General features: G+C 33.9%; 1 protein-coding gene across 9 annotated transcripts in view; it reads left to right on the plus strand.

Moving 5' to 3' along the window:
- AOPEP (aminopeptidase O (putative)) overlaps positions 1-25,691 on the plus strand; it is a 632,574-nt gene that overhangs the window by 424,150 nt on the left and 182,733 nt on the right. For all 9 annotated transcript variants that reach the window (XM_074201226.1, XM_074201227.1, XM_074201225.1 and 6 more), the window contains 3 exons: positions 1,451-1,553; positions 2,444-2,551; positions 23,302-23,345. In XM_074201226.1, coding sequence (XP_074057327.1) covers positions 1,451-1,553; positions 2,444-2,551; positions 23,302-23,345 — 255 coding nt within the window. The remainder of the gene's footprint in view (positions 1-1,450; positions 1,554-2,443; positions 2,552-23,301; positions 23,346-25,691) is intronic.

Genomic DNA, 25,691 nt, shown 5'->3' on the forward strand with positions numbered 1-25,691 from the left:
CCCTTATCTATTCCTGCCTTAGCATTCAAGACAATAAAGATCAGTGTATATGTTCACTTAATTTGCATAAGCTTACAAATTTTTCACAAAATTTCTCTATCTCTGCAATAGATGCCAATATATATGCTGCAGTTATTTTACTGGTAGTCCTTTAAAATAGTTTTATCAAACTAAAATAGAACCAAGCCATTTAATTTTATATAAAGATCTTTGTAGGCTGCCTATTGATTTAGACAACCATATATGTGAACATTATTTTTCTTTTATTATATTTTTACTTATTTAGTTAAATATTTCATAATATATTTTAATCTGGTTTTTGCTATACTAAGAAGTATTATAGACTATTTGTGTGATACCTCTTTGCTTTGGAAAATATTTATGTGAAATGTAACACAATATGACCATATGTTCAATACAAATGATGGCTCTTACCACATTTGTGCCCCCTATAAAATGGTTGACATATTCTCTATTATCTTGCCCATGGATGGCTTGTTGGCCATTCTTCCATTTACATGAAATTTCCTGCTTTCTTGTAGTTTTGTGTAAAGTAATATGGGTGAGACTGATACAATCTGGTTCCTCCTGTAGCATATCATTTCTTCACTGGTCATTGGCCAAAGGGGACATTTAGAGGACAAATTAAGACATTAAAATTTCTAGCCCATTTTAAAAATGTTCAATCCTTAGTACCCTCTTTTGTGGTAGGGTAGAATAAGCATTGGATTTAATCTATTTTATTAAATGTCTTTATTTGGTCAAGTCCCTTAAACTTTCTTCAGTTCCTTCAGTTATAAAACACAGAAGCTTAGATTATATGACTTCCATGGTCCCTTCCCTCTTTAAATCTTCTTAATTCCTTTCCTGACATACTACCCCCCTTCACTGAAGTATCAGAAGGGGCAACATCTGACTGAGCACTATCTTACATTTTTCTTTCTTTCATTGCTTAACATATGTAAAGAATTCAGAAGTAACTAATCAGTGTGTTGGCATTGATGATCTTTACACTGGTAAGACTGAACTTTAGAAAGCCATCTTCTGCCAGAGTTCCAGTTGAAGCCTTTCTGTCATTATGAAGATTGACTAAGCTTATAGAATTCTGCAAATTTATGAGTTGGAGAACCCTGAGCTACCTATGTATGATGAGTGAGACATCAGAATCAGAATTTGTGGAAGCATCAAAATGATATAAATGTTGAAACAAAAGAAGTAGAACCTGAGTTTCTATAAGACCTTATCTAGCTTAAACTTTGATAATTATGTCAAAGAAATAAACACAGGCAGCAACCTAAATCTAAATATTTACTTGATCAGTCAGTGTATTTTAAAATATTGAAAAAATTGGATACAACCAACTGAATAGCCTAATGAGCAAGACTTTCAAGAAATGATACTATTTATGCAGGGAAAATAGTAAAGTGTTTTTCCCACCTTTTAAAATTAGACCCAATAGAGATGAAACGGGACAAGTGAGTGAGTCTGGAGCTTCAGTCGTCAAATATGGTCTTAATCCAGAAAAGATCTTCATGCAAGTCCATTATTTGAAGGTAAAAATGTTCACGTTTCATAAATAACAAAATTATTGTATTTTATCAGTGTATGATAAAGTCATGTGATAATCGAAAAAAAATTATTTCTATTTGGATTTCAAGTGCTTTTTCATAATTACATTGAAATAAGGATGCATCCAATACTACAGGCACTGAAATACTTCATAATTTAAAATGAAGCTATATATTGTGAAGACCTGGCCCCTCAAAACCCTGAAAAACCATTCAATTTCTTCTCTTTACTCTGTTTCTTCCTGCTTTCTATTTATATCAGATTTAGCCAACATCCCTTCAGGCTACTTTAAAGCAGCTATTTAGAGACAAAGAGTAACTATTAGGATTTAATAAGAGCCCGGGCCAGCATATGAAGAAAGACCCTTAAATTTACTTTCCTTCCAAAATATGTTGAAGTATGAGGTTGCATATAGAAAAAGAGAAAAGCAGTTCATATTGTTAATAAATAAGTAGGGTGTACAGCAGCCATAACCTAATGTCCTGCCCCAGCCATATTGGTGAAACCTCCAGGTTCAGGTGTAAGTTAACTGGAGACAGAACCGATGGGTTCTAGTCCTAGTCTTGTCATTGAATAACTGTGAATGTGAGCCCTGAGTCTCAAATTTTTCATCCATAAGATGGGAATAATAACATTTTCATTGCATGCCATTTTGTTATGAGTAATAAATGACTATGTAAGGAACTTTGTAAACAAAAAGGATCTTACACATACAAGCTCTTGGGATTAGCATGGGCTTTGTCTAAAGATTTGCCATGTATAAAACAAAATAATTATCATTCACTGGCAGATAGTTTGGAGCCCACTATGTAAATATTTTTCAGATGTGATAACCATTGATATCTTTTTTATTTTTAATATTTATTTCTCTTAGGGCTATTTTCTTCTGCGATTTCTAGCCTCTAGGCTTGGAGAAGAAACTTATTTCTCATTTTTAAGAAAATTTGTGCACAAATTTCATGGACAATTGATTCTTTCTCAGGTAAGCTGTTGTAACTCGTATTTGCTTCCCCCCACCTCCAAAATGTGAAAATAATTTTTAAGAAAATGTGATTGTTGAAATGCCTAAAATCTCAATACTTTAAAGGGATGAACTAAGCTTGGAAAATAGTACAGAATTTATGCCCCAACAATTTTGCCTTGTTATAATATTAGAAAGTCCTTCAATCAGTACATATTTAATTAGTACCTGGGATATATCAACCATGGTACCAGGAAGTTAAACTTTAAAGAAAAAAAGTAAACAATCATTGCCCTCAAGTATCAGGGGAGATAGTATATGAACATCTATGTAGATACAAAAAAATACAGGTTAATTCCTAGAGGAAGCATTAGCAGCTAAGGGGATCATGTAGGAGAGCTATGGAGAGCTATGCTCAGCCTACAATGAACTTTGGAGGAAACTAGGAATTCTGAGAGATTAAACTGAGGAAGAAGTGCTGGCATTTTTTGAGCAGGGGAGTGCTCAGCTGGGCTTTATGAATATTATTTTGCAACATGGAGACAGAAGAGGAAAGGAAAGAGAGAAGAGATATGAAGACAAATTAGGAAGCTATTGCAGGAGTCCAAAGAAGAGTTGACCTGAGTTAGTGTTGTGGTTCTTTGTTTGGAGAAAAAGGGACAAGAACAAAAGATGTTTTGCAGATGGGGCTGACAAGTTTGGCAACTAGTTGGCTATGTGAAGTAAAGGAGAATGATGAATTGAGGATGATTTGTTTCCTGTAAAGATATTGGTATTCTTGAAATTAACAGGAAAGGGGACAGCTAGGTGGCACAGTAAATAGAGCACCACCCCTGGAGTCAAGAGAACCTGAGTTCAAATCCAGTCTCAGACACTTAATAATTACCTAGCTGTGTGACTTGCCTTGCAAAAAAAAAATTAACAGGAAAACTTGGAATAATTGGTTTGGGACATGTTGAGTTTTAGAGTAATATCAAGATGTCCAATTTGAAGGTAGTAATATGAGGCTGAAATTCAAGAAAAGAGACTAGAATTAAATACATAGATATTTGAGTCATCTGCATATATGTTATTGTTAGGTCCATAGAAGCTGATGAAGTCACCAAGAAAGTGACTCTAGAGAAAGAAAAGACAAGACTAGGATAGAGCTTTAGGGTGCAGTCACAGAGGGTATGATATAAATGATAAGGTAGCAACGGAAAATGAGAAAGGGGAATAAAGAGGTAGTAGGGGACTTAAAAGGGAGCAGGATCACAAAAACTCTGAGAGGAGGGTATAATGGGGGAAAGGGTGGTGCATTGGGTCTAATGCTGCAAACAGGTCAAAGATAAGGATTAAAAAAGAGATTATTGGATCCCTTAACAATGAAAATACCTTTGATTTTTAACAATTTGTTGACATTCTATATTCCCCAAAAGAAGGAGTACTAACTATATCTCCTGAAGAAAGGAATTTCTGAAATGCAAATCAGTATAGTTTGTCACCATTTTTACTAGCAGGTTTGGTATAGTACTTCTGAAGTTTAATTGATCAATCAAAAATTACCAGTTACTTATTACACATCTGACACTGTACAAGAGAGGTAGCACCCAGCTGTTATATTAAAGAAATAAAAATCATGGTCCCTTTTCTCAAGGAGTTTATATTTGGACAATGCTGACACAGATGGAACAATAGTAAATGATGCAGGATACTGCCCTGTCCTAAAGTACATAGTACTGACCTCCTCCCACCTTCACCCCCCCCCCATCCTGGTAGAGTGTCAGCTTCTCAAGACCAGGGGTTGTTTGATTTTTGTCTTTGTATCTTTGGCACCCGCTGGCTCATAGTAAGCACTTCAGAAATGCTTGAATTTATATCTCCAGCCTCCTAACATAATGGGTGACATATGGGAAGCATTTAATAAATGATTTCTTGATTAAGTGATAGAATTGAATTGATTTTAAATGCTAAAGAATTGTCTTAAAGGTAGAGCTAAATGAGACCTGGAATAGGTTATAAGTAGTTCAGCACAAAAGAAGTAGGCTTTGAAAGATGAGTTTGGATTGGAAGAAAAGAAAAGGAAAGTCTTCTAGGTGGGGCAAGAATACAAGCCAAGACAAAGAAATGGGAATGAGCAAGGCATTTTGTGGGACATAAGAGACCAGTCTGACTAGAACTGAGAAGGTAGGATGGAGAATTGTAGGAAATAACATAGAATATTCTCAGATATGGTTAGTATATTGATTTGTTTTGCTTATTAGATAAGGCTAGACATTTTTTAAAATACTCAAAAAAGAAATGCAAAAGAAGACTTTTTTTATTATTCCCTTATTAAACTTTATATGTAAATACATATACATAATATTGTGGACATATATTCTAACAGAAGTTCATAGTTTCTTGTACTGTCTTCTTTCCTTCTCTTTATATCCTGAAATGTTTGTTGGTGATTGTTAAATTAATAATAAAAATCACTTTTTAAAAAGCCTTATGCTGTGCGATAGTGTGAGACAAGATTTTTGTCAGCCTTAAAACCAAGCAGAGAAGTTTAGACTTCATATAGTAAGAAAGAGGGAGTCACTAAAATTCTCTGATTAGGTTATGACTTGTTGAGATCACTCTTTAAGGAACATTAGTTTGCCTGCTGAATGACAGATGAATTGGAAGAGGGAAAATTAGGGAAGCTAGCCAGGAGGATATTGTAGCGATCCCTGTATAAGACCCTGGACTAGAGTGACAGTAGTATGAAAGTAAAAGAAATAAATAAGATATTTTGAAGAGAAACATTGACAATAATGGGTCATATGCTCTTATTTCACCACTCAACTATACAAGACAGCAAGATCTTTAGTCAATAGACTGAAATCTACTACAGCTCTAGAACTTGGACCCCGTGGAGGGGGTGTGAACCCAGAGGTTTGAACAGACACCAAAGTGGCTCCAAAAATACTAAAGTCAACATGCCTGTGGTATCTAGAGTACTTCATGTGATTGTTTTGAGTCTTAAATAAGAATTTGTTAAAGATTTTAAAAACCTTGAAGGACTCTATAAATGTCTATTATATAATACTACCATTATTACTACTGCTGTTATTCTACTACTATTACCACTACCACCAAAAGTAAAAATAATAATAATAATGTTAAAAAGGAACCCATAAAGAATATCCTCTTTGAACTTAGATTCACTATGGAGATGGGAGGGGACAATTAATATTCCCTAGAACTCTAATGGAATAATTCATAGTTTCTAAAAATTCCCCCAATATGAAACCAGAATTGCTTTTTTAAAAAAACTAGTTCAGTTCTAGGTTATAACCCTTGGAATTAAAACAGCCCAGAGCAGGTCCCTGCCCAATATTTTTCACTGTCCTAAGGATCCCAAACCTTGTGACACATGGTACATCTTTTTGAATCAAATAATCAAAATACAATGTAATTCTGGAAAGTAGGAGACATCTGTGGGGGTGGGGGTGGGGGGAAGCAATATTGGGGGGAAATTGTAAAATTCAAAATAAATAAAATCTTTCAAAAAAAAGAAAGTAGGAGACAGAATAGAGATGGTTTTGAGTGATGAGTGTACTACAAAGAGTTGGCATGAATGGCTTGAAAAATAGTAGTATACTTATTTATACTTTGACTACTAAACTGTTTATGTTAGCAATTATAAGCCTTTTTTAGTTCAACAGAAGTTTTTGGGAAATTGTCTAATTTACTGCTATTCCCACATCTATTAGATGTGCTATTGAAATTCTTTTCAGATGGGATAAGGCTGAAGGAGTGGGAAGCTAAAAAATCAAATAATCTAAAATCTATTCATTCTAAATCCTCTTTTTTTACTTAGTCTTTTGAATACAAATTAAGGGTGGTTTACTGAGTCTTTCCATTGTCAAATTGTGTTTTAGTGGATGATATTTTATATTCAATGAGATGGAGCTATTTTTTTCTCCTGAATAATGTAACACTCCCTCTTGATATAATGTAATTTATTACATTTGGAATTCTCTGAATCATCCTTCTATTAACAACTGGCACTCCATAAAAGCATAATGTTGCCCAGCAAACAACCAATAGATCAACTGTGAATAAATTAAGCAGCAGAAATGAAGCAGAGACAGAAGTAGAGTCACCTTACAGACCATAAGATAAAAGGACAACTACAGGCATCATCAAATTCTTCAAACAGTGGTCATAACTATTGGTGAATAGTGGACATATGAATTCAGAGTGAAAAGGATTAGCAATTTTCTATTATTCTTTTTCTCAAGCATACTCAAATATAAAGGTAGTACTTTCAGATATGAATAAGATGTAAGCATACATACACATATGTAATTTTACTCTGAATATAACAAATAGAGACACCTTTGTAAGCTTTAAAAGCACTATATAGGTATGGTCTACTATTACTATTGTTTTTCATCTCTAATTTCTTTCGTGTGTGTATATACATATACATAGATATATAGATATATGAAAAGGTAAAATTCGATACATTAAACTAATATTTATTAAACTAATCTATGTTCACCTCTAGGAGAGATATAAAGTTTAGATAAGACTTACCTATGAATTCATGAAATTTACAGTGAGTCTAATAAGCACACCTAGTGACTCAGTGGATAAAATGATGGACTTAGAGTCAGGAAGACTTATTTTAAGTTCAAATCTGGCCTCAGACACTTGATAGTTATGTGACCCTAGCAACTTAAACCTGTTTGTCTTAGTTTCCTCATTTGTAAAATGAATTGGAGAAAGAAATGGCTAACTATTACAATATCTTTGCCAAGGAAACTCCAAAGACATCAAAAAGAGTCTGATTCAGGGGCGGCTAGGTGGCATAGTGGGGGCGGCTAGGTGGCATAGTGGATAAAGCACTGGCCTTGGAGTCAGGAGTACCTGGGTTCGAATCTGGTCTCAGACACTTCATAATTAGCTAGTTGTGTGGCCTTGGGCAAGCCACTTAACCCCATTGCCTTGCAAAAAAAAAAAAAACTAAAAAAAAAGAGTCTGATTCACCTTGAAAAACAACTAAATAACAACAAAGGAAAATGTGAGGACTTTTGAGAGTTCTTTGGACAGCAATCAACACTTAAAGAAATTAATTCTGACTATTTCATTAAAAGGATTGATATGAACGTTTAAATATTTTATCCACATAATGAGAAGACAGGATTCATTGGAAAAGAGCTTGATGCTGGAAAAGATTAAAGGCAAAAGGAGAAAGGGATGGTAGAAGATGAGATGAATAGATAACAAACATGTTAGAGGACAGAAGACCTGGAATGATGTAGTCCACAGGGTCATGAAGCATCAGACATGACTGAACAATTGAATAACAATGAGGAGAATATGGTACTACTTCAAAAATAATACACACTATTAACTTACTAAATGTGTTAGAGAAATTTAAAAAAAGCAAAGTGTGAGGTACAAAAGATATGAAGGGATAAAGCATCAATACTTGGGATTAAGTAAGACTTCCTTCATAGAAGAGATAAATTACACAAAAATGTACAAGTATTACAGAGAAGGGAAGGCATGTTAGGGATAAGGAATCTAGTTTGAACAAAGGTAGGAAAACCAGTGTATGTTTATGAGGCAGAAAGTAATCTAGTTTGACTAGAGCTTAGACTGCTTAGAAATCAATCTAGAAAAGTAGAGTTTAGCCCAATTATATAGAAGGCTTTAAGTTTTCATTTTATTCAGTGGGTAATAAAGTTCTGGAAAAAAATCAAAACAAAAGACAGTTGAAAGAGTAAGAGAGTCAGATCAATTTATGATAAAAATTAGTGAGAATTAGGTAAGAGAACTGATGCATATTTGGCTTTTAATATATAATATTGCCCAGTCAAAATACTGTAATGTCAGATTCATTGATTGTAATTTAGCATATATAGATTTATATGTATATATTTAAGCACACAATGATGATAGGAGAGTTCAGTTATCTAGACTTTTGGTGGAGTTCCCATTCTCTGCCTAAAGTAACTAATGAACTGGGTGGCGCAGTGGACAGAGAATTGGCCTTGGAGTCAGGAAGATAGGAGTTTGAATCCAGCCTCAGACACTTGACACTTACTAGCTGTGTGTGATCTTGGGCAAATCACAAAACCCTGATTGCCTCATATCCAGAGCCATCTCCAGTTGTCCTGACCTCATATCTGGTCACTGGATCCAGAGGCTCTAGAGGAAAAAGGGATAAAGCACTTTCTCACTCAAGTCCAGTTCATGTGCTTGTCATGGCATCATCTTCCTTGATATCATGGTCTTCTTTGAGAATGAAGGACAAATATCATCAATCAATCAATTTATGATATCTTGATTTATGATATTCTGATATAACACAAAATAGAAGAACCAATAGAGAGAATTTTTATTCTAGTATTTTGGAGGGTGGGGGGGTTTGGAATGGACCTCAGTAAAGTGAAGAACTCCTATTGAAGAAAGTTTTTCCACCAATGTGACTGGCCCTGCTCTATAATTTAGAGTTGCCTGGGGTTCCACTATACCATACTACCTCTCAAGAGTTTCTGTTATGGACTTTAATATTGCTATCTGAAAGCAGGAGAGAAAAATAAGGCAATCTTTCAAGAAAGTGACCACCATGGTGGCTAGGTGGCAAAGTGGATAAAGTATCAGCCCTGGAGTCAGAAGTACCTGGGTTCAAATCTGGTCTCAGACACTTAATAATTATTTAGCTGTGTGGCCTTGGGCAAGCCACTTAACCCCATTTGCCTTGCAAAAAAAAACCCCTAAAAAAAAAAGAAAGTGACCACCATATCTTAGAACTTTTGATAGAAGAGAGAAAATACAGGCAAAATCTCACACACACACACACACACACACACACACACACACGTATGTATGTATGTATGTATGTATGTATACCCTAAATATAAGGAGAGAAAATATCAGAGTCAAGTATCATCTGATAGACTAAAATACTACCTGGGAAATCTGCCTAGAAGGGCTAGGAAGTTCTTAAAAATAAGAGATACAATTCTGATGAAGAGAAAATGGGAGAGTTATTTTAAAAAAAGACCAGTGGGAATCCATTAACCAATTTTTAAAAGACAATAGAAAGTAACAGAAGAGAAATAAAAAATTGTTTTGTGGTCTTACAAGAACAATGTCAGAAGTATTGACACTTAAAATGAGCCAGGGATGGCAGCTGAAACAAGATTTTTTTAAAAGCAATATCAGGAAAAAGCTGAGGATCAGAAAAGGGATAGAACCACTACTCTGGTTAGGGGAAATAATGATAGCAAATACTGAAGAAAAGATAAAACTCTATGTTTGTTTGGGTTTTTTTTTTTTGGCACTTCTGCTTTCTTTATTAAGGAAAATGATTTTTCGAGTGAAAAGGATAGACCAAAATGGCTGATAGCAATTTGAAACCCAGGCCAAGTGAAGAGATAGTAGGAGAGCCATTATATTTTACAAGAATCAGATTATGTCAAGTTCTCCATAATTTTCTTTTTTTTCACAGGGTTACTAGAGTGTTAAGTCGGGAGACTATTGTAAATATAGTTTACTTATGTTTTAGCAAGACATTGGACAGTCTTTTGTTATTCTTGTGGATAGCATGGAGATGTTGATTAGATGGTAGTATAGCTAAATGGGCTCAAAACTAAGGGCACTATGACTAAGTGGGATGATTAATGAGTTTCTATCAACTTAGAAGGTTTCTAATTGAATTACCAGTCAAAAAAAAGTTGTGAATTATTTGGCCTTTTGTTGTTTAAGATTTTAAATGTACAACTGGCATGTTTATCAAATTTGCACATGACATAAAGGTAGAGAGGGGTAGCTAAGACATTGGATAATAGTCAGGATCCAAAAATATCTTCAGAGCCTATGTAACATATTGAAGTGAAGCCATGATTTTACTGTAATAAATACATTTAATGATATATATATATCCCATTTCATTCAGGTCTTATAATCCTACATGATTGTACAAATCCTCCTATATTTCTTCCACTGAGGTCATCTGACATATTGGAGGTCTTTTAATATTTATCAAAAAGACAAACAGACCAAGCTAGTTAGGTGACTCAGTAGATCGAGTACCAGTCCTGAAATCAGGACCTGAGTTCAAATCTGACCTCAGACACTTATTGGGTGTGACATTGGGTAAATCGCTTACCCTCAATTCTCTCCCACCTCAACCCCCCCCCCCCAAAGACAAATAGGAACCAATGAGTTACCTGTTCCCAACCTGGTTGTGCTTCTGACTCTCTAGAGTTTGCCACCATTCCTTCTCATCCTGGAACATCTCTCTGCCATTATCAACCTCTATCTCCCATCCATCAATTCTTTCAAGTCTTTCATCTTGGGGATGATTCCAAGGTCAATCAAGGGAGTTGACCTTCATTCCCTTCCTGACTGTGCTAACTCTCTAGACATCACTACCATCCTCCAGTACAGTATCTTCTTATCCCCACTCCACTCCTGCTTTTTGTTCTTGTATGTATTGTCTTGTCCGATGAGAATATAAGCCTAAGAATAAGAACTCTCTTTCTCTTTGCATTTATTTGTATCCCCACTACTTAGCTCAGTACCTATCAAATAGCGAGTACTCAATCAATTCTTATTTCTTGCCTTTGGATACATCAGTTATTTTTGACTTTTGATAAATAGACCATCTCCTTTTCTAGTTTTACATAAACCTGATGATATCTTTTGCTTCAATGGATAGAATTGTCTCCGTTTTCCATTCATTGATAATATGCTTCATCCTATGTGTGTGTTCCTCACATATCTTTCCACTGCCCTTTAGATGACCTCTGACTTTAATTCTTGAAATCTTAGTAGTCAATGTTATATAGCTATATGACATCACTGGAAGATTGTATGACGAAAAAAATGGACTTTGCTTAAGGGAAAAATTTGGGGTAACAGTAATGAACTACTTCAGGCAGGAGACAGTGGGAGGCCCCTTTGTTTTTTAAGCAAAGACTTAATGACTGTTGGAAGGGATTCTTGTTCATGTAGAGTGAATAAGATGGCTTATGAAGTCACTTCCAAGCTGAAATTCTGAAATTCAATAAACATTTGAGAAACAATATGGTGTAGTAGCATGAAGACTGAGTTTGAAGTTAGAAGACCTAGGTTTGTAACCTGGCACTGGTATATGACTTTAAATAAGCTGCTTTCCCTCTTGGGGCATATCATCTGTAAACTTATAGAATTCAACTAGATAATGGCAAAGAGACCTTCCAACTTTTACATTCTCCAATTTTATAAAGCAGCTACTGTTTCTAGGCATTTTACTAGATGCTAGATGATGTCCAAACTGAATAAACTACATGCCATCCTTGCTTGAACTTTTACTCGATGTGCAGCCATCAGCAATTTGCCTCACCTACTTTGATTCCTTAGCTGTACAAGAGATAAAATATGGCGTCCTCACCAGATTTCTAGGGACAGAATAAACCTGAACATACAATAGAAATGTGCATTATTTACTTTCTCCAGTTATTGAATTCTCATTGGGCACTATGATTAAACTATTGGATGGTGCTATCCAAATGTAGTATTTCAAATTTTAATTCAACTTGAATACATTTCATTCCATACCATTCTGTGCTGCCCCTCCCCTCCAAACCATCTGGCAACAATCACCAGTACTGTTAATTATCATCCCCTACTAAAACCTTTGTCCCTCAATTTCCTGATAATCTCCTTCTGGGCAAGTCAATGAACTTTTTTCTCAGTTCTCATCTCCCTGCCCCCAACCTTTCTATTTTTAACAATTTTCTTACTGTCCACTTTATTGTCTTTTATCTCTCCTCCAGAACAGAGTAACAGTTAATAAAATGTCCTACCTAAAACATAAAGCCTGTAGAATTAAAATAGCTAGTTTCTTTCAATGGATTCAAGTAAATCCCCACACACCTGTTCTTTCCTGAATACTTACACTAAGATTGATAAATAATTGCAACATTACACTGAAACTAAACTCAGTGGGGTTTTAAAATATCTTTATGTTTAATTTAGTGTTGATGAGTGTTAATCAAATCAGTGTCTGGTACTGGTCTGATCGGCATATAGATCATTAAGGAGTGAGAGATTAAAAGTAACTTTTTTTCCCCTGTGACTGGAGTATGGATTTCTTTCTATACTTAAATGAATCTGTGGTCTTATCAACATCAGTAATCCCTCCCAAGGTACAGATATTTATTTGAGTATATTTTTTCATTCTGGGTAATCTTTCACCATGTCCTCCCATAAGTTCTCCTTAAGGGATCTTTCAACCTACCTATGACATTCTAACAGATTTTTTGATATAACATGGGGGGATGTCCATCTGTTATCTTTTATCCTTCTATAGAACAGATTTTCCTCCTTTTTCAGTCATGTAGTTTTCTGATGACATATTTACACCACTTCTCCAACATAGTTTTTCCACAAATAATGTATTGGAGCCTACTCATTCCCACCATGAGCCTTTCCTTTGCCCTTTGAGTATCCAGTATCTAAACTTTTTCCGAGATTATAGCATTCATGCTTTGCAATAATATAGCATCCCCTCAAAAAGTGTTAAAGTTAAAAAGGCAGGCCAAAGAATCAAGGAGAAGTTTAAGATCATTAAAACACTGTGCAGTTCTCCAAAGGCAATCTGGCTAGCTATCTTCATGGTATAGCATTTATGGAGGACATCTGTAATGCCTGTCCAAGACAGATGTACTGACAAAACAACTCCATAGGCTGTCAATTCAAAAACATGTCAAAGACTAGGTAACAGGTACTTTTTTATCATTTGGTTTTTCTTATGCGGTTATTCAGTCTGAATTCTTTTGATGATACTAGATCCCTTTTAGAAGACTTTATAATGTGTTGGAACTAAATGCAATCTACATAATAGGATCTGAAGACCTGAAAAGACCTAGAAGAATCTGAACCTAGAAGACCTCATCAGGAATCCTTTTTCTCTTTGGATGCTATCTTAAACATTTCCATGACAGTGACAAATCCCTTTGAGTGGCACATCTATGTGATTCATTTAATATGAATGGTTATAATATTTCTCTATGGTTATAATATTTCAAGAATACTTACATGATTTGGTACATGAATAGGCAATGCCTTGCTTGAGGATAGTTTTTTAAGGCATCATTTTACACTTTGAATCAAATACCATTTTTATAGTCAGTAAACCATTTGAGTGGAGTCTTGTATTCCCTATATGTTTCAGTCAATTTTGTGATGATAAATATGTGGTCTAATATAGACCATGGTGTGCAAATATCTACCTGCCTATTCCCTTCTCAAAAAATTATAAAGGATACCCTGAAAATGGATTGTTTTCATAAATATTTTTAAATATGAGAAAGTTGTCATGTCAGTAGCCTTTGATATTTTTTCTATTGTCTTTTTAAAAGTTTATTTAGTAGTTTATTTTTCCTTAGATATATGTAAAAACAATTTTAACATTCATTTTTAAAACTTTGAGTTTGGGGTGACTAGGTGGCATAGTGGATAAAGCACTGGCTTGGAATCAGGAGTACCTGGGTTCAAATCCGGTCTCAGACACTTAATAATTACCTAGCTGTGTGGCCTTGGGCAAGCCACTTAACTCCATTTGCCTTGCCAAAAAAAAAAAAAAAACCTAAAAAAAAAATCTTTGAGTTCTAAATTCTTTCCCATCCTCCTTTACCCCCTCAATTCCCCCACTCCCATCAAGAAGGCAAGCAATTCAATACAGGCTACACATGTGTAGTCATGCAAAATATTTCCATAATAATCATATTGTGAAAGAAAATATAGACAAAAACTTTCAAGAAAAATAAAGCAAATCCACTGCCTTTTTTGTAATAATGTCCATGAATTTTTTTTAAAAGTTTGATATCCTCACTTCTTTTAGATGATTTGAGTACTCAATTCAGTCAAAATTGTGTCACTGCCACATCAACCTCCCTTCTTTTTTTTAATTTATCTAGTTCAGCTGTTTTTCTCCTCTTTACTTTCTTACAATTTCTCCTTTCTATTAAAGTCCTCATGTGATGGCTTCATTGTGCATTTATTTAAGAATATGTGTTATAGAGATTTTTCAAGATAGTTTTAAATTTCTGTTCTCTTCAGTGTTTAAGTTTCATCCTTAAATGCCTTAGGGTCATTTGGTTTAATTGAATCTTCCCCCCTCCCCCCAACTTATCATAAACCTGTTTTCTACTCCACCATTTCTCATTCTTTTTGAGGTTATATTACTTTTAATCTTCCACTATCTTCTTCCATAAGACTTTGTGAACAAGTTTTGTCTAAACCTTTATTGTTAATGGTGGCCATAAATATTTTCTAGTCTTCTTTTTCCCTTCTTTTGGCAATCTACTTCTTTAGAAAATGAATATAGTATAGTTTTAAGCTATGTCTAAGTTCTGTGTGATTCCTAGACCTTCTGACCACATTTTAATAATTTGCTACTGTAACTATGTAAATTAAATGGTACCTCTCAGAAATTATAGCATATACAATAAAAAACAGAAAATAATAAATATAATAAAAATTATGTTTTTATTTGCCCTAGCCAAGAATTCATGACCAAATGAATCACCATATGCTGAAAGTGATAACTTTTTAAAAATTAGACATATATATAATGAAATGTAGGTGGTATTCTGGAACAAAACTGACCGGTTATTCTCTTTTACTCTTTCTCACAATGTTGTTATTTATCCTTTATTTTTTTCAATGTCAGCACAATGTTGGGATAAAATAGTGAATGATGAGTGATGCCTTGACTTGTGTTTAAGTTGGATTTAAGTGAGGCATCAGTCTCTCTCTTCCAGAGTCTTCAAAGTGCAGTGATAGGATGAAAGTGAATACAACTGATATTGGCCCAGGGTGCAGTGGATGATCTTGGTGTCTTTGAAGTGTAACTAAACCCTAAGAACTCAGAGAGCCTGTTTCAGCTGGCTATTGGAACAAATTGTCCTCATCTACCCAGTCTGGCAGAGGAAGTCTAGACAAGCTTAAGGTAGACACTCCCCTAACTCATCAAAGAGTTTGAGGCCAGTAGCTTATGCTCAACTTGGCTTAGCCTCTCTGCCAAGATAGTTTACCAGTATGGAGATATAGCACATGTTTACAGCTTCTTAGAACCACAATAGGAAAAAGGGGAGGAACTAAGATCTTATCAGTTACGTCTTCCCTTTCCCAAAAGATATTCTAGGGGTATAATCTTTCTTTCTTTTTGTTACCTCCTCTATCCCTTTCCTCCTCTTCACCTTAGAAACTGGAGTTTTTACTAAGGTACCCATGTTCAAAGAGACCTAAACTGACTACAGGTAAAAGGTTCCCATTCAATGTGACTCATTTTTTTTCTTAGGATAAGAAGTTTATTTAAGACAAAAAGTTGTTAAAATCATAGATCTCAGAAATCTAACAGTTAATAAAATTCTTTACATTTATATAATGATGTAGATCTCTTTCCTATTTATATTTCTGTATATTTTCCAGCTAGCAACTAGCTTCCACCATTTCCAGTTATTCAACAAGGAATAAATATATACAGACATGCAATACACATCTGTCATGATTGTTCATGGATTTTTATGTAAATGGAGAGCACTTTCAAAGACATAAGTACAATCAAAAGTTAGGACAAAATTAAATAACAGTAAAATTCCTTCCAATTTTATTCAGAGTTTTTTTTTTAAACAAAAACATAGAGAAAAGGAAGAGTTGAAATATGTCATTAATTGTACCAGCTTTTCAGGAAGAAAAACTTCAGCCACATTCCTTTGGATGATTCTTCCAACAGACATAGTAGTAGGCAGGGAAAGCTTCAGCTGTATCAGCACCCCAAATCAATCTCCAAACCAAATGCCGTCCTCAAAGCAACTCCATTGCAGACTTACCGACTCCCTGCTTCAGTTTCCTCTGCTCTGTTGCAAGGTAATTTCAAAGCTCTTGCTGAGAACATTGACCCCACCAGTCAAAGACTGATATAACTATAATTTCTTCCAGGGATATGAAGATGACAACTTCCAGGATTCTTAATATAAAGGGCTTACTCCACCTGAGGGGCAACCAGTCTGAGCTCTGGTTATATTTATTTAATATTAATCAAAACAGATAATGATCTTAGTGGTGTTACATTTTTAGAAAAGCAGAAAATAAATAGTAATATATTTTCCAATTTTCTGTGACAGTGATGGGAAATTAACATATCAATTAGGGCTGGGCCTATATAATTCTACTTATACTAAGTCATCAAGCAAAAAAATATAAATGAAGTTTTAATGCAACAAAATCATTCATTTTACTCCATTGTCAAGATGACCAAAGTATGAATTTGATTTTCTAGTGCTTTTGTTTTTTAATGATTTCAGACAAATACCAGGAATTGTAGCCTGTGGGTCCCTGGTATTTTACTAATCATGGACTTCTCAAAGGCCAATAGAATCAAGAGAAATTCTTGCTGCCCATTATGAGTTCCAAATTTCTTTAATAAAAGCTGTCAACAATATGAAGGGAAGAATTAGGAAAAATAAAATGTTAAAAAGAGGTTATAAGAGAAGGAAATTATCATCAGTTATACCATACTAAGAGGAACAAAACAAACATATCTACTGTTTATCTGGCTATATAAGGGCCATATGCAGATGCAAAAAGTCATGGAAACTTCTCTATTAATGATTTTAAATCCAATAAAGGAACATGAAAGTTCCAATTAAACAATTTCACTGACAAATATGAATGCAGATAGAATGCCTAAGTAATGTAATAGAACTCCTCAGACTGAACAAAAATACTAGATCTAAGGTTTAAAAAATATTACCCTGCTTTAGCTCAAAGATTCACAGATCTATTGGGTTACTAGGTTGATCAAATGGTGTTGCAGTTATAAGTACCCCATGGTCTGTTGTGCTGGTAAAGACAGCTGTTACTATAGACAGAATGGTTTGGTAGCCTATAGCTTATCGGTATTTCTCCTGCTCACTCATTACTGTAAAACAGTGAGAAATAAAAGCAGTTCGAAGAGTGTCCTGTTAGGAAACTATTTGATAATTTTCTTTAATTGAAGGACTATTTGAGGACTTTATGTACTTTCTGTGAATTTGCATATGATTCTGTTACAGTATATTCTGTGCACATGCAAAGAAAAACTCAATTGTAATGGGAAAATGCAAGGGGACAGAATTAAGCTTAACTTGTTTCCTGCCTCTCATGAAATTATATTTTTCCCTTTGCCATTGCTAATGTAATTTTTGCCCAGCATAATTGAGTATAAATTATGGGGTAAATGTGGGATAAACTGATATAGAATATGGGACTGTAATGAAGTAAAATTAGTACAAAATTATAATTACTGTATTTGGCTTTTTCATAAGCTACAAGCTGCCATTAAACTAATCAAATATTTTTAGAGCAAATACAATGATGTATTAGCATTGAGATTATGAGTAATGAATTTCTAAAACATACTCTTTTGTAGAACAATTGTAAAGATAACCATTTTGAGGAGGAGAAAAAAACTAAATGAAAATAATTGTTCTCATTCTGAATACTAGTTTTATTTCCATGTTGTTTTTTCCCCCCTCAACATATTCACTGCAGGTGCAAGGAAATGACTTCAGATGTGAGGCATTAATCAATTTGGGATTCCCCCTCCATTTTTATTGTATGACCTGTATATTTCTAATATTAGATTGTTGTTTATTTTATTCAAATTAGTAACAGAAAAGTGAACAAGAGTTTCAACAAAAGAAACCCTTAATTATTCCTTATTACTAGGGAGAATTCACTTAGTATGATTTCAGTAAAGTTTCTTCAATAAATGATAGAAATTATAGATAGAAATAAACTTACAGATTTTGCACATGTATTAGAACTCTGGTTTCTCTTCAGATTGTATAAATCTTTTGCTTTTTACTAAAGAACTGTCTGTCAATGGAAAGAAAACATTTAGACAATAAAGATTGTATATTTTTATGTTCTCTGTAATCCTATCTGTTTTATAATCTAAACTTCTTTGCTGAATTTTCTAAACTCACTAGAGTTTGTTCTTACAGTCTAGTCCAAAGTTAAACCTAGTCCATGATATGCATGTTGACAGTCTTCTGAAAACCTGATTCTGTCCTGATATGTGAAGTTTCATAGAGAGTTTGATCAGAGAGTTTCATAACTTGTCTATAGAAAAAAATATATATAAATATCAAAGAAGAGCCTGGAAAGACCTTGAATGTCTCTTATATGTCCTTAATAAAATGTTAATTTCTAGATGTTGAAACACGTGTTCCATGGACCATCTACAGCTCACATCACTCTTGAATATGATCTGAAACCAGATTTAAATGCTTTTGAAAATATTTAACAAAATAAAGTAAAATAATTAAAATAGATAATAATAGATTTTAAAACAAAAAAATAAATATGTGACCCACAGGGATCCTTATGTATAGTTTAATGGTCCCCATTTCTATAAAAGTTTCACACTATTGCTATAGACCCTTCACAAAGTCTGACTCCATGTTTCATCATGATGTGGAAATGACTCTGAATGGATGAATGGAAGAATGGCTCAAGGTATTGGACTTGAACCAAAGAAAGGAGTTGGCAGAATGGATTTTATAATATATCCAGAGACAATAGGAAATGTTTTGAAATAATGAGGACAGAGAAAAATATAAGAGAATTCATAATTCAGGAAAAAAATAAGGAAAGTCAAAGACTATATGCATTATATCTCTATATCATATATATTTTCCTCCAACAGAATTCATAAGCACTGGGAACATATGAAAATTAAAAAGGTACCAAGGATGTGGAAAAATTCTTAAAACTTATTAATTATGAAAAATATGATTAAGAAAACACAATAACCACGAACCTATGCCTTCCCCTCTGTATAAAACCTTAGAAGAGACATATATACACAAACACATATGTGTGTGTGTGTGTGTGTGTGTGTGTGTGTGTGTGTGTATGAATTAAGGGTATTCATAGTATATCAGAAACCAAAGATTTCTGCAAGTGATGTTCCACAATAGAACTCTTATGCTTACTATCTATCTGACACTGGAGGACAAGTCATTTAACTTCCCTGAGCCACATATGTAAAATGAGGGATTGGATAAGATGGCCCCTGACGTCCCTACTAACTGTAGATCTATGATGCTATGAACCACATTTTTATCATTTCATTGTAACTGAAATATGGAGAGAATAAAGTAAAACATAATTAAAATAGATAATAATATATAATATTATGTTGATTATGAAAAGCCATTTCATTTGGTAAGAAAAAAAGAAAAGGAAAAGCATCACCTTAGAGGCTCCTTTATAAGATTTCTCACACATATATGCAGAAATCTCATTCAGTAGTACTTGAAGGATAAAATAATAGAAATACCCCTATTTAATGATCTAATAATCATCAGAACAATATAGTATTGACTGAGAAATAGAGGATGGCACAGTGGAATAAATTAAGTACACATACACACAGAGAAGTAAATGACCCAAGTAATCTAATGTTTAACCAAGTCAGGGATCTGAGATTTAGGGGCAAAAAACCCTACTATTTGACAAAAATTGCTGGGGAAAACTGGAAAAGTTTGGCAGAGACTCAGTATAAACCAACATCTCATACCATATACCAAAATAAGGTCAAAATGGGCTTATGGTTTAGACATAATAGGTGTTATTATAAGCAACCCAAAGGAGCAAGGAATATTTTATTATCAGGTTTATGGATAAAGAAAGACTTCATAATCAAGCAAGAGATAGAAAACATTACAGGATGTAAAATGGATGATTTTGATTACATCCAATTATGGTTTTGCAGGGGCAGCTAGGTAGCACAGAGGATAGAACACTGGTCCTGGATTCAGGAGGACCTGAGTTCAAATCCAGTCTTAGACATTTAATAATTACCTAGCTGTGTGACCTTGGGCAAGTCACTTAATCTTATTGCTTTAAAAAAATCCCCCCAAAAATTAAAAATTAAAGACCCTCCAGAGTTCAAGTCCCAGGGCAATTGCCCCATTTGCTGCCACCTAAAAAAACTGAGACTTGATTCTAAAAAGGTTTTGCACAAACAAAACTAATGTAGCCAAAGATTAGAAGGAAAGCAGGAAACTAGGGAAAAATTTACAGCAAGTTTCTCTGAGAGACACCTTATTCTAAAAAATATATAAAGAACTGCATCAAATTTATTTATATAAGCATGAATCATTCTCCAGTTGTTTTGGTCAAAGGATATGAACAGGAGTTTTCAGAAGAAATTGCTCAAAAATCACTGTTCATTAAAGAAATGCAAATTAAAACTCTGGGGTACCATCTCACACCTATCAGACTAGCTAATATGACAAAAAAAAAAAGGAAAATGACAAATGTTGGAGGAGATGTAGAAAAATAAGAACACCAGTGCACTATTACAGGACTTGTAAACTGATCCAGTCATTCTGGAGAACAAATTTGGAAATCAAAGGATTATAAAATTGTGTATACCTTTGACCAGCAATACCCTTACTAGGTCTATAGAACTTGCCAAGGTATTAAAGATGCCAAGGTCATATGGTCCATCACCAGTCATCTTGAATTTTGTCCTGCTTCTGATCTTAAATGATTTAGGAAGAGTCAGTGAGGCTGACAACTTTGCACAACTCTGCCTCACTTAGATCCAATACACCAAGACTTCACACAATTGGTGACACAATTGGTCCTCTGCAAAAGTGGACAAACAACAAGCTCAGAGAGATCAAAGAAATAAGAAAGGACCTTTATATGCAATAATATTTATAGTTCTATTTGTGGTTGCCAAGATTTGGAAATCAAAAGGTTGCCCATCAATTGGGGAATGATTGACTATGTTGTGGAAAAGGATTGTGATGGAATACTATTGTACTATAAGAAATGACAATCAGGATGCTTTCAGAAAAACCTGGAAATACATGAAATGATGCAAAGTGAAAAGAGCAGAACCAGCTGAATTTTGTACACAATAACAGCAACATTGTGCAATGATCGAGTATGTAGACTTAGCTCTTCTTAACAATATAGTTCCAAAGGACTTATGATGAAAAATACAATTCCCCTCCAGGAAAAGAACTGATGGAGTCTAAATGTATACTTTTTTAAATTCTTATTTTTTATAATTTCCTTGGATTTTTTTTATGTTACCTTTTTCTAAATTTTCCCCTATTATGTGCAGAGATAGTTTTCAACATTCTACTTTTTGCAAGCTTTTAAATTCCACATTTTCCTACCACCCTCCTTTCTATCCCCACCTCCCCAGCGTCCAGCATGATGATTATCTTTTCATTCTTTTTGAATGTTATTTTATTTTATGTCTTCAATTACATGCAAAGATAGTTTTCAAAATTTATCTTTTTGTAATCTTTTGAGTAGCATATTTTTCTATTTCCTTTCTTTTTCTCCCCCTCCCTAGGATAGAGAGTAATCTAATCTAGGTTATATATAAACAATCATGTTTAGCATATTTCCGAACTGGTCTTGAAGAATTAGGGAGAAAAAAGCATGAGAAAGAAAGAAAAACCTAAAAGAAGTTTTAAAAAGTAGATATAATATGCTTTGTTCTGCATTCAGACTCCATAGTTTTTTCTCTGATATAGATGGCATTTTCCAAAAGAGGTCTCTCAGGATTGTCCTTGACTGAACAGCTGAGAGGAGACTATCATAATTGAGCATTTGCTGTTAATGTGTACAATGTTCTCCTGGTTTTGCTCATTTCACTCAGCATTAGTTCACACAAGTCTTTCCAGGCTTTTCTAAAGTCCGGTGACTTATGATTTCTTATAGAACAATAGTACTCCATAACATGTTCAACCATTCCTCAATTAGGCAGACCCTCAATTTCTAATGCTTTTCCACTATAAAAGGAACTGCTATAAATATTTATATATGTGTGTCCTTCCCCCTTTTATATGCTTTATCTTTTGCAATATGTCTAATATGAAAACATTTTGCATGTTTACATGTTTATATGGTTTATTTAATATTGTTGTACATGTATAGCCCATATTAGATTACTTTCTTTTGGGTCAGAGAGGAAGGAAAGGAGGAAGGGAGAAAAATGTGAAACTCAAAACCTTATAAAAATATGATTATTGAATCAGGAACAATTTTGGGATATCTGCAATGGAGAATACCATCTGTATCCAGAGAAAGAACTGTGGAGTTTGAACAAAGATCAAAGAATATTACCTTTAATTTTTTTTTAAAAAAATTATCTTATTTAATTTTGCTATCTCTTACATTTTTTTTTCCTTAAGGATATGATTTCTCTCTCAACACATTCAATTTAGATCAGTGTACAGCATGGAAACAATGTAAAGACTATCAGACTGCCTTCTATGGGGGGTGGGAAGAGGGAAGCAATATTAGGGGAAAGATTGTAAAATTCAAAAATAAATCAATACATTTAAAAAAATGATTGTTGAAAACGATCTTTGCATGAAGTTGGAAAAGAAATGAAATATAAAAATAAAGAGCTCATAGCTCAATAGGTGAAATTTGTTTTTACAAAAGTGCTTTTAAGGAATAACTAATTTTTAGGAAACTAAAGTTGCCTTCACAAATTAAAAATATAATGGTTTCATTATGAATAAAATCTGCTGTTGGATTAAGGTAAATAAGGAAAAACTTAAATTTTTTATTTGAGGTGGTTTTTGCAAAGTTACTTCCTTTAGCTGGTTTTGTTAGAAAATTAAATAAGTGCTTATGTGATTATATGGGGGTCCTTATCAGTTATTTATAGTTGCTGGTAAAACTTTATCAATGGACTTGTTTATTGATCAGCTTTGTTTTTTCTGCAGGATTTTCTTCATATGCTGCTGGAGGAAATCTCAGAAGAAAAACAGTAAGTGCAATTAAATATGGGAATGAGATCAGCTAGAATGAACTTTTTAAACATAGGACCCTTCTAGGCAAATCCACTCATCTTCCATCCTTTGATTTAGGATTATATGTAGCAGATATGCTGGACAACGCCTATATAGTTGTAAATTTTAGAACATCACAATTTCAGAATAATTAAAATGATAAATAGTCTAATGGACCACCCAAAGAGGCAATCTGCAACCTCTTACTAGGAATGACATGAATGCAAAAAAGATATCATGAAAGATATCATTGAAGATAAGAATGCCTGGGAAAGGAGGTAGGCTTGTCATTTATTTCAAAATGAGAGAAAAAACTTGGAGAGTGGTAAGTTGTTATTTCCAAGAGACTAAAAGAAATGGATCCCAGCCATATTAGTTAGATCATCTATGGAAGTTTAGTGAGCAAGAATCACACAAAGAAGGAAAGTGGGTGGCATTGGAGGTATCAGAGTATACTTCAGGGTAATTCTTCTTTATATTTTGTAGCCTAGTTCACCAGTAGTTGTATTTTATTTTATTTTTAATTATTTTATAATATTTTATTTTTCCCCAATTATTTGTTAAAACAATTTTTAAATTTTTTTTAAAGTTTTGACTTGCAAATTCTATCCTTCCCTTTCTCCCTCTCTGGGACAGTAAGTAATTTGATGTAGGTTATAAATATGCAATCATGCAAAACATTTCCATATTAGCCATTTTGTTCAAGAAGACTTGAATAAAAAAAAGAATTAAAGAAAGAAAATGAAAAATAGCATGCTTTACTCTGCCTTCAGACAATATCAGTTTTTTCTCCAGAGAGAGATAACATGTTCCATCATGAGTCCTTTGGGATTATATTGGATTTGCTGAGTATTGCTGAGAATAGCTAAATCATTCACAATTCTTCATTATATAATATTGCTGTTACTGTGTACAACATTCTCCTGGTTTTGCTCACTTTACTTTGTATCAATTTATATAAGTCTTTCTAGGTTTTTCTGAAATCATCCTATTTGTCATTTCTTATAGTACAATAACTTTTCATCACAATCATGTACTATAGCTTGTTCAGCCATTCCCCCATGGATAGGTATCCCCTTAATTTCCAATTTTTGGCTATGTGATTGTATTTTTATAAAGAGGACACCTTTTAGTATTTTATTTTTCCCTAGATATGTGTAAATACAATTTTTAACATTCATTTTAAAAACTTTTATTTTTTTTAAAGTTTTTTTAGGGTTGTTTTTTTTTGCAAGGCAAATGGGGTTAAGTGGCTTGCCCAAGGCCACACAGCTAGGTAATTATTAAGTGTCTGAGACCGGATTTGAACCCAGGTACTCCTGACTCCAAGGCCGGTGCTTTATCCACTACGCCACCTAGCTGCCCTCATTTTAAAAACTTTTAGATCCAAATCTCTCTCTCCTCCCTCGTGTACTCCTGCTCCTTTACCCTTTCCATCAAAGAAAAGTAATTCAATACAGATTTACATATATATATATATATATATATATATATATATATACATATACATATATTCATGCAAAAGTATTTCCATAACAGTCATATTATGAAAGAAAATACAGGAAAAACTTCAAGAAAACTAAAGTACAAATGTTTCCTTCAATCTATATTCAGACACCATCAGTTCTTTCTCTAGGGACAGGATAACTGCTTCATAGTTATCTTGGATCATTGTATTGCTGAAAATAGCTAAGTGATTCACAGCTGATCATCTTACTATATTGCTATTAACTTTATACATAGTACACTTCACTTGGCATCAGCTCTTGGAAGTCTTTTCAGATTATTCTGAGAGGATCTGCTCACCATTTCTTATAGCAGAATAGTATTCCTTCAAAATCATACTACAGTTTGCTCAGTCATTCCCCAATTGTTGAGCATCCCCTCAATTTCCAATTCTTTGCCACCACAAAAAGAGTTGCCAAAAATATATTTGTACATATAGTCTTTTTCCTTTTTTTGTTTTTTATCTCTGTTAGGGTACAGACCTAGTAGTAGTATTGCTAGGTTCAAGACATGATTTTTTTTTAGGTTTTTGCAAGGCAAATGGGGTTAAGTGGCTTGCCCAAGGCCACACAGCTAGGTAATTATTAAGTGTTTGAGACTGGATTTGAACCCAGGTACTCCTAACTCCAGGACCAGTGCTTTATCCACTACGCCACCTAGCCGCCCCTCAAGACATGATTTTATTGTCCTTTGGTTATAATTTCAAATTGCTCTACAGAATACCTGAATCAGTTTATAACTCCATTTTTCCCATCTCCCCTCCAACATGTCACTTTTTTTCTGTCCTATTAGCAAATACAATAAGTATGAGGAAGTCC

This window comes from Macrotis lagotis, chromosome X (genome assembly GCF_037893015.1).
Source record: "Macrotis lagotis isolate mMagLag1 chromosome X, bilby.v1.9.chrom.fasta, whole genome shotgun sequence".
Classification (NCBI taxonomy): Eukaryota; Metazoa; Chordata; class Mammalia; order Peramelemorphia; family Peramelidae; genus Macrotis; species Macrotis lagotis.